The sequence below is a fragment of the Carassius carassius genome, chromosome 33 (genome assembly GCF_963082965.1).
Source record: "Carassius carassius chromosome 33, fCarCar2.1, whole genome shotgun sequence".
Taxonomy (NCBI): Eukaryota; Metazoa; Chordata; class Actinopteri; order Cypriniformes; family Cyprinidae; genus Carassius; species Carassius carassius.
The window spans coordinates 16,607,574-16,625,621 of NC_081787.1; the positions used below are offsets into that span (position 1 = coordinate 16,607,574).

Below are 18,048 nucleotides of genomic sequence, written 5' to 3' on the forward strand. Positions count from 1 at the left end.
GTGCTGAATGAACTGTAGCGCATCTGAGCGACTCCTCGTGACCCATTCACCCACATACATTTCACACACACACACACACACACACAGCGGGGGGCCGGGATTGTTGAGATGGTTTCATGCTGTGATGCTGTGCTGTGGAGGTCTGTGAAAAAGAAAGGGGAAAGAAGCACAGCATCTCAATGTGCAGTAACACATGCTCCTTGCCTTTTGGCAGGTAGAGTGAAGAGATTAACATGCAGACATGAATCCAGCTCATCCAGAACACCTCTCAGGGGAGGGAGCCGCTCACATGCCTCCCCGAACGAATCTCTCATGGAGTCCAAATGCTTTCTGGCCTGTCTCTTAAAAATAAAGGTTCCAATTAGAACCGAAAAGAGTTTTACCGACCGGTTTTCCACAAAGAACTTTTTATATTTCATAGTTCTCAGATGATGCTAATGCTAAGAACAATGCAAAATGCAAATAATGAAATGCAACTGTGCATATAATTGCTCATAGTTAGCATAATAAAAAAAGACCTTTTTTTAAAAGGGAGGGAGATATCTTTTGTTTTTGACATTAGGGATGCATCAAAACATACTTTATGGTATTTTAGTGCAAATTTTACACATTATTTGGTAATACGGCCAATACTAAAACAATATTTGCCCAAGTTTTTATTCCAGTGTTATTATCTATGTAATTTTTTTGCTTATTTTACATTTTCTTTTTTCAGGATTTATTTTTTAATGTGTTTTTGTCATTTTTATTTTGTGAATATGACTAATTAGGGATATTTTTTTATTTCAGTTTCCATTTAGTTTAGTTTTTAGTTTTTATTTATGTCCTCTTAGTGATTTTAGTGCTTCAGCACAAACTTATTCAGTTAGTTTCCAGGGCAGCATTTCTAATTTTCAGTTTTATAATGCTATTTTATTTCAGCTTTGTTTCAATTAACTAAAATGTTTTTAGTAGTCATACTTCTGCTGTTGTATGAATTATGCAACTTTTAAGGTTAATAATTTTCCAAGATCTCCTCCTACATGTTGATGTTTGACTAACTGTACAGAGGCTATTTGATTTTGAAGACCAAACCTCATTGTGTAGGGGTGAAATTACCAATATATTTATTTTTATTTACTTGACCCCACTGTACTATTTAGTGTCCTAAGAACCATATAGACAACTCAAGATATCTAAAAATTATTTTTCATATCAAGGGGGTCTTAAGAAGCTGCAAGGAAGAGTAAATGGGGGAATCAGAAATCACAAAGTGGGACAATTCCTTCGATCGCTGACCCTGCAGAGGTTCGCTCACAGTCCTCTTGGTAGCGCAAGAGTGACTCCTGTCTTGGGCTTAACCTGTGACACAAGGGACCCTCTGTACGGTCCCATCACCTGATCCCCAGCATGGGCTCCCGGGTGAGGAAGAGAGGGTGTCAAGTTTGGGCTTTGCAAAGAAAGTCCACCACTCTAGAGTAATAAAGATCACAGGATGACTAATTGTATGCCTGGCAGGCGGCAGATCTTTACACCTCAACAGTCAGCTAATAGGACAAAAGGCCCAGCGCCTGTCTCTCCCAGGGCCAGGTGGCACACCTCTGGAGCCCAGAGCGAGGTCAGGTGCTTGGGCTGTCCGGCTGTAATCATCAGCAGGTCTACTTGAGGGCAACTGCCACCTTATCAATCATTGATTGCATTTCATTAGGGGTTCAACAGAGTGAGTATTGAGCCTCCAAGTGATATTGAGGTTATAGTGCAGCTTGACTGCAGGGAACGCAGTGCTGAATTGTGCTGGCACACTTAATTTGAGAGGGAATGTGTTGGACTTTTTGTATGGGCAGAGAAAGCGTGATGTGAAATTGTTTGTAGAGACGTGTGAGGGGTACGTGTGTAAAGTAGCCGCAGGTCGTTTTATAGACGCCACATAAATAATGAAGTAAAGCTAAGTCCACTGAGCAAAACTGTGAAGTTTATTTACCTTGTGGTTGTTTGAAGTAATTTTATATCTCTCTCTCTTGCCTAGTCGTCTTTCTTCATACCTCACATTCTTATATTTCTCAAATTTTATATATATATATATATATATATATATATATATATATATATATATATATATATATATATATATATATTACAGGCTAACATAATATTTTAGCTTTATTAATATACATTTAAGCTGCTGCTGTATAATTAAAAAACGAAAAAAGAAAAAAAATTACATTTCTTGTAGGAAAAGTGAGTGGAATGTTTGCAGTGGAGAGTGTCCTGGGTTGGTGTTGTTAGGTGGTTGCTCAAGTCTATGGGACTTTTTGAGTTTTATTGTCCACCAGGCAAATATTGATAAATTAAGTTTATACTTCTGGTTAGAGGTTTGATCAGATCTCTAACTTGAAGTAAGAAATAAACTTTAGCACTAAACCAATTAGTCATACTTAACCTTTAAAAATGTATTCATCAAATTAAAGTTCATATCGCAAACTCAGAACATACAGTGTTGTATTTGTTAGTGTGTGTGAACGTGAATAGCTAAGCAAGTGTGTGTGTGTGTGTGTGTGTGTTTTACGTAAGTGCTTGTGTGTGCGTTCATGTTGTGCCAAAGGGCCCGTGGCAGGGTACCGTAGCCAGCGAGCATCAGAGACATTAACTAACTTCTGTTTTATAATGGAGATTAATGAACTGAGCCGTGGCCAGGGGGAAGACAGGACAGGACAGGAGAGGAGAGCAAAGGAGAAACAGGGTATGAAAAAGAAGAGAGAGAGAGAGGGGTGTGCTGCCAGTGTCAAGGCTGTGCTAGTGACAGATTGCCCACTGGGTGTGGATGGCATATCGCTTCTGAACGAGGGACAGGTTGGATGACTGGGGCAGGACACAGGGAACTGCAGCGGGGAGGCAGACTGGAACAAGAGCCCCATACCTGGACAGCATCAAGCATGAGAGCAGGGGAGAACAAACATGTACAGATGGGCAGAAAAGGGTGTATAATAAAGAAATACCGACAGGAACACCATAAGAGAGAGACAACAGACGTACAGTAAAACAAGAAATAGAAATTCTTTATGAACAGGTGCACATACACTTAAAGCAAAGCACTCATAAACATAAACACACTGTACAGTAAATAATGCATAAAACTGGGTGTGATAACAGTTATGCTAAAATAATAATAATAATAATAATAATTCATAATAAAAAGTTTTTTTTGTTGTATGTTTGTTTGTTACCTTAATTTTTTTCTATAACTTTATATAAACTGGTCGGGTTTGCTATGTGAAATAATATTTTGGGGTTTAATGTTTTTACTGTGTGTGTGTGTGTGTGTGTGTGTGTGTCTGGCAAACTATTTTACAGTGCAACAAAACGATAAATGATACAGTCCAGAAATCACTTAAATATGATGCATAGCACTTATTTTAGTATTATTTCTTATAATTTTTTATTATATTATTTGATTATAAAAGTTTTTTTGGCAGATGCTTTAATGCAAAGTGACGTTTTAAAATTATTTTTTTTTAAAATGACGATTCAAGCTAAGGGGATGCGGCGAATCAACTGTAAATTTTTTCTAATATTTCCATTTGTAATGATTTAGTGTGATAGTTTTGAGCAGTGTTTTTTTTTGTATTCAGATTCTGTTATAGTTCTTATTAATATTTTGAATTAGTTATATATATATAATATATATATATATATATATATATATATATATATATATATAATATTTATATATATATATATATATATATATATATATATATTAGTAGTTCTTGTATAGATTGTTCTATATGTTAATATGTTCTATATGTTCTAGATTGTTCATTTCGGTTAACGTTTATTTTATTTCAAGTAACAAATTTTTTTTATGGTTTTAATTTTAGTTTTAGTCAACTTTAATAACCCTGGATTAAAGTGAGTAAATACTTCTTCATTATGGAAAATGTACAGTAATGATGCTGTTGAGTCTTGCTTTATGTGGGCTTCAAGGTGCTCTCTTATGTGTGTTCTGTTCTAATTATATATTTTAAATCTGTTTTTTTTTTTTTTTTTTTTACAAATAGAGTCCTAACTCATTACACTGTAACTAATGTAAAGGTTGGATAAATACATTAGATTTAATAATGCAAGAATAACAGAGCACAAGGTCTCATCTGTAACGGGGACATTCTCTCTCTCTCTCGCCCCATGTTTGTCATTGACTTGAGCCATCTGTGAGGATCGTTACTGCTCCTTGTTGATTGGCTGGGGGAGGACTGTTAGTTCTAAGGTCATATTTTGTCGTGGGAAATGCAAGTCAATGAGGATGAGTAGGAAGCTTAGTGCCCCCATTTCCATATGCCCCCCAATCCTCTCTTGCGTGTGTGTATGTTGTGCACTACCACGCAACACAGTCCCAAATGAGCTCTTAAAGCTAAACTCCAAAGGAATATCACAATATTAAGTGGTTTCCTGAGCCTGTTTTTGCCTCTCTGCTTGATCTGAAGGCCACTGTTGTTCTTCCTCGTAAATGTAACAGTTTCCACACAGTGTGTTCAGAAACTCGGCCAGAAAGTGTTCAGTTTCAGAGCCTCGTGGCCAGGCATAAAACAGTCACTAAGAACTGCACTTCACAGATGCTTATTTTTGCATGGCATAGATTTGAGAAACCCGAGAGCTTATGTTCCAGCATGGGTTTTACATTTCTGCATGTGTTAAGGTGTATTGTGTATTTTAGGTCTATTTGTATGTGTTTGAATTTGTTTCTTTGGGGAAAAAATATCTAAAAGTACCCTAGAAAAATCGGATTTTTTTTGTAACTTCAGAAGATGAAATGGTTTATAAAGAGATGAAATAATGTCTTATTCAGTTCTAACATTTTTAAAGCTTTATTTTAAGGTTAGTTTAAATTATAGTTTAGAGTTTAAATAATGAATAAGATGGTTATTAATTAATTTATATTATTAAATTATTTTATTTTTTATTAATATTTATATTAAATATTTTTTAATTAAATACAGGTGCATCTCGAAAAATTAGAATGTCATGGAAAAGTTCATTTATTTCAGTAATTCAGCTCAAATTGTGAAACTCGTGTATTAAATAAATTCAGTGCACACAGACTGGAGTAGATTAAGTCTTTGGTTCTTTTAATTGTGATGATTTTGGCTCACATTTAACAAAAACCAAAAACCACCATTTCACTATCTCAACAAATTAGAATACTTCATACAGTAAGACCAATAAAAATGTACTTTAATTTTAGTGCATTCTGGAAAGTATGTTCATTTACTGTACATGTACTCAATACTTGGTAGGGGCTCCTTTTGCTTTAATTACTGCCTCAATTCGACGTGGCATGGAGGTGATCAATTTGTGGCAGTGCTGAGGTGGTTTGGAGGCCCAGTTTTCTTCGACAGTGGCCTTCAGCTCATCTGCATTTTTTGGTCTCTTGTTTCTCATTTTCCTCTTGAAAATACCCCAATGATTCTCTCTGGGGTTCAGATCTGGTGAGTTTGCTGGCCAGTCAAGCACACCAACACCATGGTCATTTAACCAACTTTTGGTGTTTTTGGCAGTGTGGCCAGGTGCCAAATCCTGCTGGAAAATGAAATCAGCATCTTCAAAAAGCTGGTCAGCAGAAGGAAGCATGAAGTGCTCCAAAATTTCTTGGTAAACTGTTGCAGTGACTTTGGTTTTCAAAAAAACACAATGGATCAACACCAGCGAATGACATTTCACCCCAAATCATCACAGACTGGAAACTTAACACTGGACTTCAAGCAACTTGGGCTATGAGCTTCTCCACCCTTCCTCCAAACATTAGGACCTTGGTTTCCAAATGAAATACAAAACTTGCTCTCATCTGGAAAGAGGACTTTGGACCACTGGGCAACAGTCCAGTTCTTCTTCTCCTTAGCCCAGGTAAGACGCCTCTGATGTTGTCTATGGTTCAGCAGATTCCTTGACTCGTCTGTGTGTGGTGGCTCTTGACACCTTGACTCCAGCCTCAGTCCATTCCATTCAATTTTGCTTGACAATCCTCATAAGGCTGTGGTTCTCTCGGTTAGTTGTGCATCTTTTTCTTCCACACTTTTTCCTTCTACTCAACTTTCTGTTAACATGCTTGCATACAGCATTCTGTGAACAGGCAGCTTATTTGGCAATGAATGTTTGTGGCTTACCCTCCTTGTGAAGGGTGTCAATGATTGTCAGAGATCATTTTGAAGGCTCAGGAAACCTTTGCAGGTGTTTTGAGTTGATTAGCTGATTGGCACGTCACCATATTCTAATTTGTTGAGATCATGAATTGGTGGGTTTTTGTTGAATGTGAGCCAAAATCATCACAATTAAAAGAACCAAAGACTTAAACTACTTCAGTCTGTGTGCATTGAATTTATTTAATACATGCAAGTTTCACAATTTGAGTTGAATTACTGAAATAAATGAACTTTTCCACGACATTCTAATTTATTGTTTGTTTGTTTTTTAAGTTACGAAAAGTTTAGATTTAACAAAAATGCACAAAATAATAATAAGATTTACTTAATTTTTACTTTATGTATTAACTTATTATTTAAATTGCCGTATTTAGTTTAATATTATTTTTGACCCTTTTTTTGGGAAGTCTGTAGATAAAATCAACAACATCTTACTTTAAGATTTTATTTCTTTTCTTAAAATTTGTATTATTTGCATATCTTATTTAGTTTAAAATTAGTTTTTTTTCCTGCTATTTACAGTATACTGTATATAATAACAAGTTACTAAATGTAAAAATCTAAATCAACATTCCCACTAATGTAAATAAAACTGCCAAACAGTATAAACAGTAAATACACAACCTCATTAATTATTCATGCTCTGGTGCATGCTGGGAACACCACCATTATAAAGCTACATGTATTTTACATGATTTTATACCGTTGGAATATACTGGTATTTGTCAATAAATATTAGTTTTGTGTGTGTGTGTGTGTGTGTGTGTGTGTGTTTGTGTTGGGGTGAGGGGCAGGGGTTTCGAGATGGTACTTGAGGGTTGCAAATATAACAAACAATCTTAAGCAATATTTACGTTTTTATTTCATTATGCATAATGTAGAATTAGCGTAATATTTCTATCGTGAGTGTGTGTACAGACTGTTGTTCTCACAGTACAGTAATGATAGGTTTGCCAGCAACCCCAGCTGCCTCTTACCTGGCAACACTTGATGGAGAAAAACTTCTAGAACTTCCCCTCTCTCTCTCTCTCTCTCTCTCTCTCTTACTCTTTCTCTCTCTCCTCCTAACATACTCACCAACTCACTTGTTTCCAATTTATTTGTGCACATTTCCCTCACTTTGTCTTCTTCTGTCTTCTCTACATCCCTCGAGTCTTTTTTCCTTTGTTTTCTTCCAACCTTTCCCCCTTCGCTCATCTTTCAGCGCTGTTTTCTGTCTGCATCTCTCACTTTCACCTCTCGTCATGAGATTTACAATTACTCTGCCATTTCCTCTCTTTGTCCTGCTCTCTGCCAACCTGCTTTTTTCTGCCATTTTATCCTGATTTTATGAACTGCATCTGTAGTTCAATCTTTTCTCTTTTTCTGTGTTTACTCTATACTTTTATCTGTCTCTCTCTTTGTTTTCGGTCCTCTTCTCATACAGTCATGTGAAGTGTGTATGTGTTTATGTGCGTGTGGGGGGTGGGGGGTTAGGTTTCAGTGTAATACCCCAGGGAGCTCCAGTAGAGGTTGCCATAATACCAGCTCTGGCTTCCTCTGTATCACCTCCACACCTAAGAAAAAAGTATTACAGTTTTCATTAATATATTAAGAAGCACTACTGTTATAATAAAATATTTTCTGAGCACAATATCAGCATATTAGAATAAGTTTATTTTATGGATCATGTGACACTGAAGACTGGAGTAATGATGCTGAAAATTCAGCTTTGTCATTCATAGGAAAAAAATTACATTTTAAAATATATTATAATAGAAAACAGTAATTTTTAAATAGCAACATTATTCCACATATTACTGTTTATTCAAAATAATTACCACCCACAAACTTTCAATGCTTATGTATTTCTGAGCAAAATAATTTTTTTCAGTGGGACAAGACATGTATATATTCATTATTTCTTTGCAATCATGTGTATCATAAAAACCTTGAGTAGAAATGACAGACATTATTGTAAAAAGTTAAATAGATGGAAAAAAAGTGTTGGGTAAGAGTGATGATTTGATGCTTCCATTTGAAGTGGAAAGGGGGTGTGAAGACTTTAATTCAGTACAGATGAGGTCGATGGAAAATAAGTATGCACAAGAAGCCATTGAAAGATGCTTATGTCCTGTCTTAGTTTCAGTACTCTTAGTAAGACCAGAGTGAGAGTCGTTGGGCCAGTTGAGATGTGTGACTTACACAGGAACACTACAGGAAAAAACGCCATGTGAAGAATGACAGTGGAGCATATGTGTACAGTCTGAAAGGATCACAGCCCTGGATCCCTGCTTGTGTGATTTGGCACAGGTTGAGTGTGTGTTCTGTGTGGTTTGTGCGTGTGTGACAGGTTGGTGTAAATGAGATTTCGACAGCTTCTTTTTCTATCCACCTCATCACGTTTGGTTTCTCGTTTTTGAACACGGCTCGCTTATACAGTATATAGGAAACAACTTTGAATCTGATTTAATAATTTAATATAATGATGCTGTTTTATTGTTTGCCACTTGTTTTTTTAATGAATGTGCTGCGTGGTTTGAGAAGCAAACCATGTTGATTTACAGTACCAGAGGTGGAGTGTAGGACTAAACTGTGTTTGTGTGTGTGTGTGTGTGTTATTAGGAGGTTCTTCTGAAAAGAGCTGCAGATCTGGTGGAGGCGCTGTATGGAATGCCTCATAACAATCAGGTATGAAAATCACTCATCTAGCCAGCTGATAATGTTCAAGTTTCTTTCATTTTATATATATGTAAATTAAATTATTTTATTTTATAATTATTGTAATATAAATAAGATTATATATATATATAATCTTATTAGAACTATATCTAATGCTAAAATATTCTTGGATTAATAAATAATAATGAATTATATTATTAATTTAATTTATTTAACCATTATTTTCTTTCATGTAATCTTGAATCAGAACCCATTGAGAACCACTGTGTATCATCTCTCTCTCTCTCTCTCTCTCTCTTTCTCTCTCTCTCTCTGGATTGGTCAGGATATCATTTTAAAGCGTGCTGCAGACTTGACGGAGGCGTTGTACAGCGTGCCGCGGAGCCATAACCAGTTGCCCTCACTGACAGGCTCCGGCGCTCACTCGGGCATGATGGGAGTTAACTCTTTCAGCAGCCAGCTCGCCGTCAACATCTCTGAGGCCTCACAGGGAGACCAAGGTCAGTGTGTGCTGGGAGCCCCAAATCACACATTCAAACAGTTGCATGTATGGCTGTCAAGCAATTAAAAAATAATGAATTGCATATATCAATATTTTGAAGTCAGTATATTGTTTGTTTTATATCATTGAACATGAAGCCTATCACTGGCTTACAGTTCACAGCAAGCAATTTTACAATCAAAACTCAATTAAAGGTGGTACTTCATTTACATACAGATCAAGGGGCACAATTAATTGTGTTAATATTCTTATCACACTATTTTCTTTCGAAATAATCACAAGCATTGACAGCCCTACAAAGTGTTTGACTGGATTGTGTTTGATTGAAACATGACTTCACGAAAGTCAAAGCTGCTCGACAACCTCAACACTTAAATTCAGTCACATGGTCTGTCAGTCCTAGTCTGGATCTGTTCATCTGTCGTTTGGTGAGCTTCACACCCACCCACAGCCCTGGAACAGCAGCACTGTACATGATGATTGCACGGCTGTCTTTTGGCAAGCCTGTCACCCACAGCACTCAAAGCTGCCACTCACACTCACCCATAGAAATGACACATTCATCAGAGTGTGTCTGTGTGTGTACACACTCCCTGTCACTCCTGAGAAAAGTGTGAGCGCTATTTGCAACTTCAAACACAGTTTATAAGCACAGCACGTAACTTTGCTATTGCAGTAATACATTTCATTTTAAAATATATTCAAATAGAAAATGTTATTTTAAATTGTAATAATATTGTAACATGAGCTGAGTGCTAAAGCTGATTGATTCCATCTAGAAGGATAAAATGTGCACCTTGTATTCTTTATGTTGCTTAAAATTAAGCTAAAATCTGTAAAAAGTCACTTGAAATGTCTTAATTATGTAATTTACACACCATTAGCATCACTAAATAGAATTGACCTTTCCTTTGGACTTGAGTATGTGTGTTTCATACCCTGAGTGTGAGCATTTCCATGCACAAGTATGTTTTTAATATCGCAGCATGTTTCTCTTCACCCACCAGCTCTGACACTCACAGACAGGAAGTGGGAATGGATGTGAAATGAACAGATCACTCTCCTTATATCAGAGAGAGAGAGAGACACGCACACAGGAAGACAGGAACTCTTTCTCCCTTGTCACCCTCTGCTTTCTCTCCTGCTAGCACTCATCCTGTTTTCTTCTCGTCGGTTTTCCTCATTCACGCAGGAAAGGAGCACCTACAGGAATCTATGTGGTTATGGGAAAGGGCCGTTAGCCATTATAAAAATATTGCATTTCATACTTCATGCTTGTATGCAGTGAAACTTCAGCAGGATTAAATTCGGTCAGTTGCGGTTCCACTCGTTCATCCATCAAACTAATTATTAATTATTAAGTTCTAATTAAGTTGCAAACACCAACTCTTTCCTGCAGCTAATCAAACCATATAGGAGCAGTTTATTTAGGGAAGTTCTCAGATTAACCAGCATCCGCTTTATTAATGAATGATATAGTTGTTCCTGTGGCTCAGTGGTAGAGCATTGCGTTAGCAGTGCAAAATGTCATAAGTTTCAATTCCCAGGGAACACACATACTGGTTAAAAAAAAAATATATCCTGAATGCACTTTGGATAAAAGCGTCTGCTAAATGCATAAATGTAAATGATATTTGCAGCTCTTAATGACAGTCATGTTGCTGCTTATGTGACTCTGACATGTTAAAAGGATGTTGATTTGTCAGCTGGCATTTTTTTATTTATAATCTGCTTTGTTTCTTGTTTTCTAGTTAGACATATTTAAAACCAGATACATTTGCTTTTTATTAGTGAATTATATATATATATATATATATATATATATATATATATATATATATATATATATATATAAATAAATATTAAAAAAATTCAATGGCTCATAGATGATAGTAAAGACCTTTGCATTGTTGCAAAAATATTATATTGCAAATAATTGCTGTTCTTGCTGTTTCCATTGATAAATATAATGAAAAAAAAATCACATTAATATATTAATGTATTTTTAATTAAATAAATGCATAGATAATATTTGTAAAGATTACTGACCCCAAACTTATGAATGGTTGTGTGTGTGTGTGTGTGTGTTTATGTATATATATATATATATATATATATATATATATATATATATATATATATATATATATATATATATATATATATATATCGTATTAAAATAATATGAATTCAGAAATTTAGATTAATGCTTAAATGAATTTTTGCAGTGCATTTTTATATTTATATATATATTTATATATATATATATATATATATATATATTTTTTTTTTTTCTTTCTTAAATCAATATTTTCTCTTCTTCCTCATACTCTCTCTGACTTTCTTTCTCAACTGTTTGATACGAGAATTAGGCTTAAGGCCCAGAGTGTGGACATAGATGGATGCCAAATGGTATTCAAAGCTTTCTGTCTCTCTTCTCTTCCTGTTTAGTTTTGGCTGAAAAAAGTAAAAGAATCAAGAATATGATGTTTCCTTAAGAAATGTCTGTTCAAAACATACCACCATGCTTGCATGTATGTTGTGATGACTAACAGGCCATTGTTATGCAGGGTTATTGCTGGGTTGTTTTTGGTTTTTGGTCGTTGCTACATTTTGTATGTTTTGTAGTGGTTGCTACTGGCTAAAGAGTCCACTCTCAAGTCTCTGCGATATCCATGTTTCTCAGTATAGTCCAGGTCCTGTCTGTCTTATTGTCTGCCAGGTGAAAAGAGTCCAAAAACCCCAGTACATACACACACACACACACACACACACACTGCTTGTGGGAACATAGACAAAGTTGTTTGACTGCTGTACTGAGTGTTTTCTTAACAGCAGCCAGACAACTTTAAAATGTTCTCACACTTACCAAGGAATCCTACCCACTAGAAACACAAACCCAGGATGTCACAGACACACATTAGTCCAACCGCAACATCTACAAATCACATCAAGCGTCTTAATAAGCAAACTCATAATAAATCCCAGTGCTTAAACATGGTTTATATTTGATCTTCAATTTACAAGAGTGTCCTCGTTAACCTGTCGTCTTAACCTGTCTTATACTCCAGGCTACTCTCGTAACTCAAACAGCGTGTCTCCTCGTGGGTACGTGTCGAGCTCCACACCCCAGCAATCCAACTACAACACCATCACCTCCACCATGAATGGATATGGAGCCGGGATGACCAACCTGGGCGTCCCTGGATCCCCGAGTTTCCTCAACGGATCCGCCGCCAACTCTCCTTACGCAAGTGAGTGTTCTGTTGATAATATAACAGATCCTGACATTTCTGCTGAAAAGACATCATAATGTAGCATAATGGGCTTCTTGAGTAGTTTATCCGGCAATATATATATATATATATATATATATATATACAGTACAGACCAAAAGTTTGGACACACCTTCTCATTCAAAGAGTTTTCTTTATTTTCATGACTGTGAATATTGTAGATTCACACTGAAGGTTCTTCAAAGTAGCCACCTTTTGCTTTGATTACTGCTTTGCACACTCTTGGCATTCTCTTGATGAGCTTCAAGAGGTAGTCACCTGAAATGGTCTTCCAACAGTCTTGAAGGAGTTCCCCGAGAGATGCTTAGCACTTGTTGGCCCTTTTGCCTTCAGTCTGCGGTCCAGCTCACCCCTAAACCATCTCGATTGGGTTCAGGTCCGGTGACTGTGGAGGCCAGGTCATCTGGCGCAGCACCCCATCACTCTCCTTCTTGGTCAAATAGCCCTTGATGCCTTCAGTGTGACTCTACAATTTTCATAGTCATGAAAATAAAGAAAACTCTTTGAATGAGAAGGTGTGTCCAAACTTTTGGTCTGTACTGTATATATAAAGGCTCCTTGAAGAACCTTTAACATCCATGGAAACTTTCCATTGCACAAAAAGGTTTCTTATAGTGCAAAAGGGTTCTTTGGATTAAAATGTTCTTCACACACACACAAAAAAACTTGGCTTACTGGAATTTTTTTTGGGGGGGAACCAAATATGGTTCTTCTTTGGCATTACTGTGAAGCTCCCCTTTTGGAAACTTTTTAAAGTGTAGAACTACCATTTTGGGTTCCCCAAATAGCCTTTCAACTAACAGTTATTTTCTTAGTGTGAAGACCATTTTAATAATCTGAAGAACATTTTTCCATTATAAAGGACTTTTTGTGGAATGGAAAGGTTAAATGCTCTTCATGGAACCATAGATACAAATAAAGAACCTTTATTTTAAAGAGTGTAGACTGATTGATCAGCTACAAACCATCTTAGAAATATTAGATACTACATGCTAGTAATTTCAGCAGGGTTGTTAACTCTTCACGGCATGTTTTGGATTCTGATTTGTCGGATTTAACCAGCTAAAATCGAATATTTGTGATTTTGGGTATCACAACAGTCATATTTGGTCGCAACTTAGTCAGCATCTTGGTGCTAATCTGAAATGCTAAGGTGGTTTGTTTGTCTATTCGTGTTCTTTGAGGGAAAGGTTATTGTCTGTCTGCTGTTCCATGTACTGGTAACATCTCCATATGAACTAACTCCACAACCACTCATATTTATTCATCTCCTTTCATGTCTAACACTGTAACGACTTCTCCATGCATCTCGCTCCGTCACATGCTCGCTTTCTCACTGCGATCAGGATAGTGAGCTTTCTGTCTGCACTTTCCTGTGGATACGCCTGCTGCTACTGTTTTTTTTTGGGGGGGGGGCAATTACAAATGAGGTTTATATACTCAGGACTGTTCATATATTCGATATATAGCAGCTGTATTTTGTGTGATTGGCACTTGTTTGGCAGGCCGGGCTTTGTGCAAAGCTGTTTCATTGCAGGATTGTTTTCCATTCATTACAAAAATGGGAAACAAGTTGGCAAGAGTTTTCGATTGGAATTTCATTGAAGAAAATTCATTGTGGGTTTTGCCAAATTGGTGAGAAAGCTCAAGGTTTCTGCTCAAGATTCAGTGCCAAGATTGTTGGTTAGTGTACAGTGGTTTTTATTACCTGTCTTTTTCTCAAAGCGTTCAGATGACCGCATATTAGATGTCCTGGTACTATCATCTCCAGGCATGCTTTACGTATTTGTGTGTCAATACAAGAGCGGTTTTATTTGTTGCTGCTTCAGCAAAAATGTGACTTGATAGTCAAATGTGGACTATATTGACACAAATCCTCAAGAGTTCTAAGTTATGGATCAACTTTGCCATTCAGGTAGCACACAATTTCATTCCCATAATGCCTCACTCTGCCATGGCCCTTCCACTTCAATTAACCTTCTAACAATCGGCATGACCCACCTCATAACTCTCATCTTTGTGTGCGTGCGGGTGTGTGTGTCTCTCTGTGTGTGTGTGTCTGTTTCAGTCACCCCCACCAGTCCTCTATTGGAGCATCATGCCTCCTCTTCCTCCTCTTCTTCATGCATCCCTACTTCCATCTATCTGTCTGCCGGCCCTTTCTCATTCTCTCCTGTCCATATGATCTCTGCAGTCAAACAGAAGAGCGCCTTCGCGCCTGTCGTCCGGCCACAGACCTCCCCGCCCCCCACCTGCACCAGCACCAATGGGAGCAGTCTACAGGGTGAGCACCCCACCCCTCTCCTGCCTCTGAGCCAATCAGGAAACAAGACCCTATTTTACGACGAGTCACAAAAAAAGGGCACTAAATTTTTGAGGACAAAGTTGATCCATAACTTTCTACTTATAAGACTGGTTGTTTTTGCTGCAAAAAACAAAAAAAACAACTAAGATACATTTTAAGTAAATAAATAGTGAATATGCTGTTTTTCACACTGGTGGTGATGTCTGTTGGGGCAAATTAGTTTAATATTCCCTAAATAAAAATTCAAACTCCTCAACATAGTAATAAGTAATAAGAAAGGTCTCTTGAGCACCAAATCAGTATATTAAAATGATTTCTGAAGGAGCATGTGACAATGAAAACTAGTCTACATTTTTTAGGTCAACAGGGATCCAAAAATTTTTGGACTGGTTGCTTTTACAACAAAGAAAAAAAATAGTAATTAAAATAAATTGATAATAATAATAATAATAATAATAATAATAATTGCATTTCAATAAATAATAAATACTAATTCTTCCGATTTCCATGCAGGTGGTGATATTGGGGCAAATTAGTGTAAAATAGTATTAAAATTACCCGAATTTGTCATTAAAAAATATTAATAAAATATGATCATTTCCCATGTTATTTGCATGTTTTGAACCCAAAATCTGTCTGAAGATGCTGCAATATTGACTGCAGATCTAGTTCTAGAAGGAAGTCTTAACCTTAAAACACTAAATTGTAGAAGTGTTTGCTTAACTTCAGCCATTCGCTAAAAATATTCCTCAGTCCAGACCGACTGTGGAATGAGCTGCAGTATTGAAAATTGTCATTTTATGGATCAGATAGATCATGTGTTGTTTGGACATCTCTTTTATTGTCGACTGACTTCTTGTTTTTTGTCTCTTCCAGCTATGGCCGGTCTGATAGTCCCTCCCATGTGAAGAGGAACCTGATCTTCCTCTAAGGCTTCATTGAGCCCACAACAAACTCACTGGCTCACCAAATCTGTCTGACACTCTCTTATCGAACTTCACCAGTCCTATGAGAAGCTGCCTGAAAAGAACATCTACACCTGGATTGCTAACAGAAAAAAAAGAAGAAAACCTGGCCTGAAAATGTCCCATGTCCTTAAATGTCAATAGATGTGTTTGTTTTGCCCTCTATGACTTCATCTTTGGAGATTCGCTATACCGGGTGGCATTTCGAACAGGACGCATAAAAGCTGGATATTATCGCAATGTGAACGAGAGGCCGAGGTTTTGATACATCCACGGCTGAAGGGGCTTTGCATGGCTGATGTTGTCTGTAGACCATTCGTTTCATACTGTGTGTCTGTCCTGTTTCCACTGAGAGATGCCACTCATCCAGATGGGACTGTGACGGCTCACAAGTCCATTCCGAATGGATTAATTCCTAATTATGAAATGCAGTGTCTTTGGTTTTTGGCATCAAGCTGATTTTATTTCCTTTCTCTTTTGTTTTAAACCATCAAATGAGAACACAATGATGCACAAACAAACACAAAATGATCCCAGACTGTAATTTAGTGTTCGTCAGGATGTTGGATGTCAGTCATTTTTACTCATACCGTTTCTGTAGTTCCAGTATAGTTCCAGGTGTGTGGATAGGTAGATTTAAGCCAGGAATGCTTTCTGCAGTTTTAATCACATTTAGGTACCAGACATATTGTTGAACTTCTTATTGTGCTTTTTTGTATGTATTTATAAAGTTCGTTTTGGGATTTCTTTGGTGAGTTAGGCCAGAATAATAGTATCAAATATCTATGTCAACACATTTGATGTCTTAATAACTTTTAGATATTGTAAAAGGAGTGAGAAATAAAAGGGATTACACTTTTTTTGTAAAAACTAAAATGTCTATGACAAAAAAACAAACAAACAAACAAACAAACAAAATAAACGTCCGGACATGACCGGGATATCTTTTTTTTTTCAAAGCAGGGTGCAACGCTTCACCACTTTTGTAAAAAAAAAAAAAATAAATAAAAATAAAAAAAAAAAAACACTGACAAAACATTTTTTAAATCATATATTTAATGTTTTTTGTAAAATGCATTTGTGTTCTTGTTCCTCCTCTTGTCTCGTGTGTTCTCGTGAAACGTGTATGATCATCGTTATTGCCTAATGTACTATTTTTGTTGGGGCACTTACAAGAGCTATTTATCTTAGCAAGCAGATTAAAATAATAATAATAATAATAATAATAATAATAATAATAATAATAATAATAATAATAATAATAATAATAATAATAATAATAATAATAAAAATAACAAAAAATTTAAAACAAACAAATATGCACCAGTATGTTTTCAGATGATTTTTTGGATTGATTACTCTTTGTTTTGGTCATGATAACTGAAACGGCTAATCATTCATCATGTGATTTTGTTAATATTTCTAAAATGTTTCCATAATACTTCTCTGTCTTTGTTGGGGTTTATTTTGTATTAGATATGTGTTTTTTGCCACATAGTGTCAACTGGTAAAGTCAAAATTTCTATCTAATTTGCTGATAAATATGCCATGTTTAATGTATCACATGTCCAGAAATGGATCACATCAGAGAAGTCCAAACCAGTAATGGAGCACATTTTGACATGGAAAAATGAATTGACGTCAGTGTTGCTGGTGATATTGTTAGTTGTTGCACACATATCCACAAGTTATGCAATTTGTATTTAAATGCAACTCGCGATCCACATTTCAGTGGATTAGCTGTGAAATTAATTAATGGAGGAAGATATAATGATGCCTTAAAACAGGATGCGCTCCAGGACAGTGTGTTAAATCACAAATCAAAACAATTGTCTGTGATATAATGCACATACTTTCGAAACGGCAATGTTTTAGGTCTTAGTAGGGAACATGTGGAAAATCATTGCAATGACTTAATCATCGCATTGCAGGTTGTCATCTTCATGAAGTGGTTTCTTAGTTATGATTGGTTTTGTTTCTGTTTGCGATTAAGTATCACAGACTGACCACTTTGAATAAATGTAATTTTAATGTTCCAGTCATGATTTTTCTCGATTTTCCTGAAGTGAGTGAAGGTGTGTGTTTGCTACAATGTAACGTAAAAAAAAAAGAAACAAAAAAAATTATCTTCTAATTTCACAGGTGA

At 36.2% G+C, this 18,048-nt stretch overlaps 1 protein-coding gene across 5 annotated transcripts in view; it reads left to right on the forward strand.

Moving 5' to 3' along the window:
- LOC132113853 (transcription factor COE3-like) overlaps positions 1 to 16,780 on the forward strand; it is a 97,072-nt gene extending 80,292 nt beyond the window's left edge. For 2 of the 5 annotated variants that reach the window (XM_059521877.1, XM_059521878.1), the window contains exons 12-16: positions 8,778 to 8,843; positions 9,160 to 9,334; positions 12,408 to 12,590; positions 14,701 to 14,916; positions 15,814 to 16,780. In XM_059521877.1, the coding sequence (XP_059377860.1) occupies positions 8,778 to 8,843; positions 9,160 to 9,334; positions 12,408 to 12,590; positions 14,701 to 14,916; positions 15,814 to 15,845 (672 nt within the window). In that variant the 3' untranslated portion in view covers positions 15,846 to 16,780. The remainder of the gene's footprint in view (positions 1 to 8,777; positions 8,844 to 9,159; positions 9,335 to 12,407; positions 12,591 to 14,700; positions 14,917 to 15,813) is intronic. The other 3 variants (XM_059521879.1, XM_059521880.1, XM_059521881.1) reach the window with 2 other exon arrangements.
- The last annotated feature ends 1,268 nt before the right edge of the window (positions 16,781 to 18,048 follow it).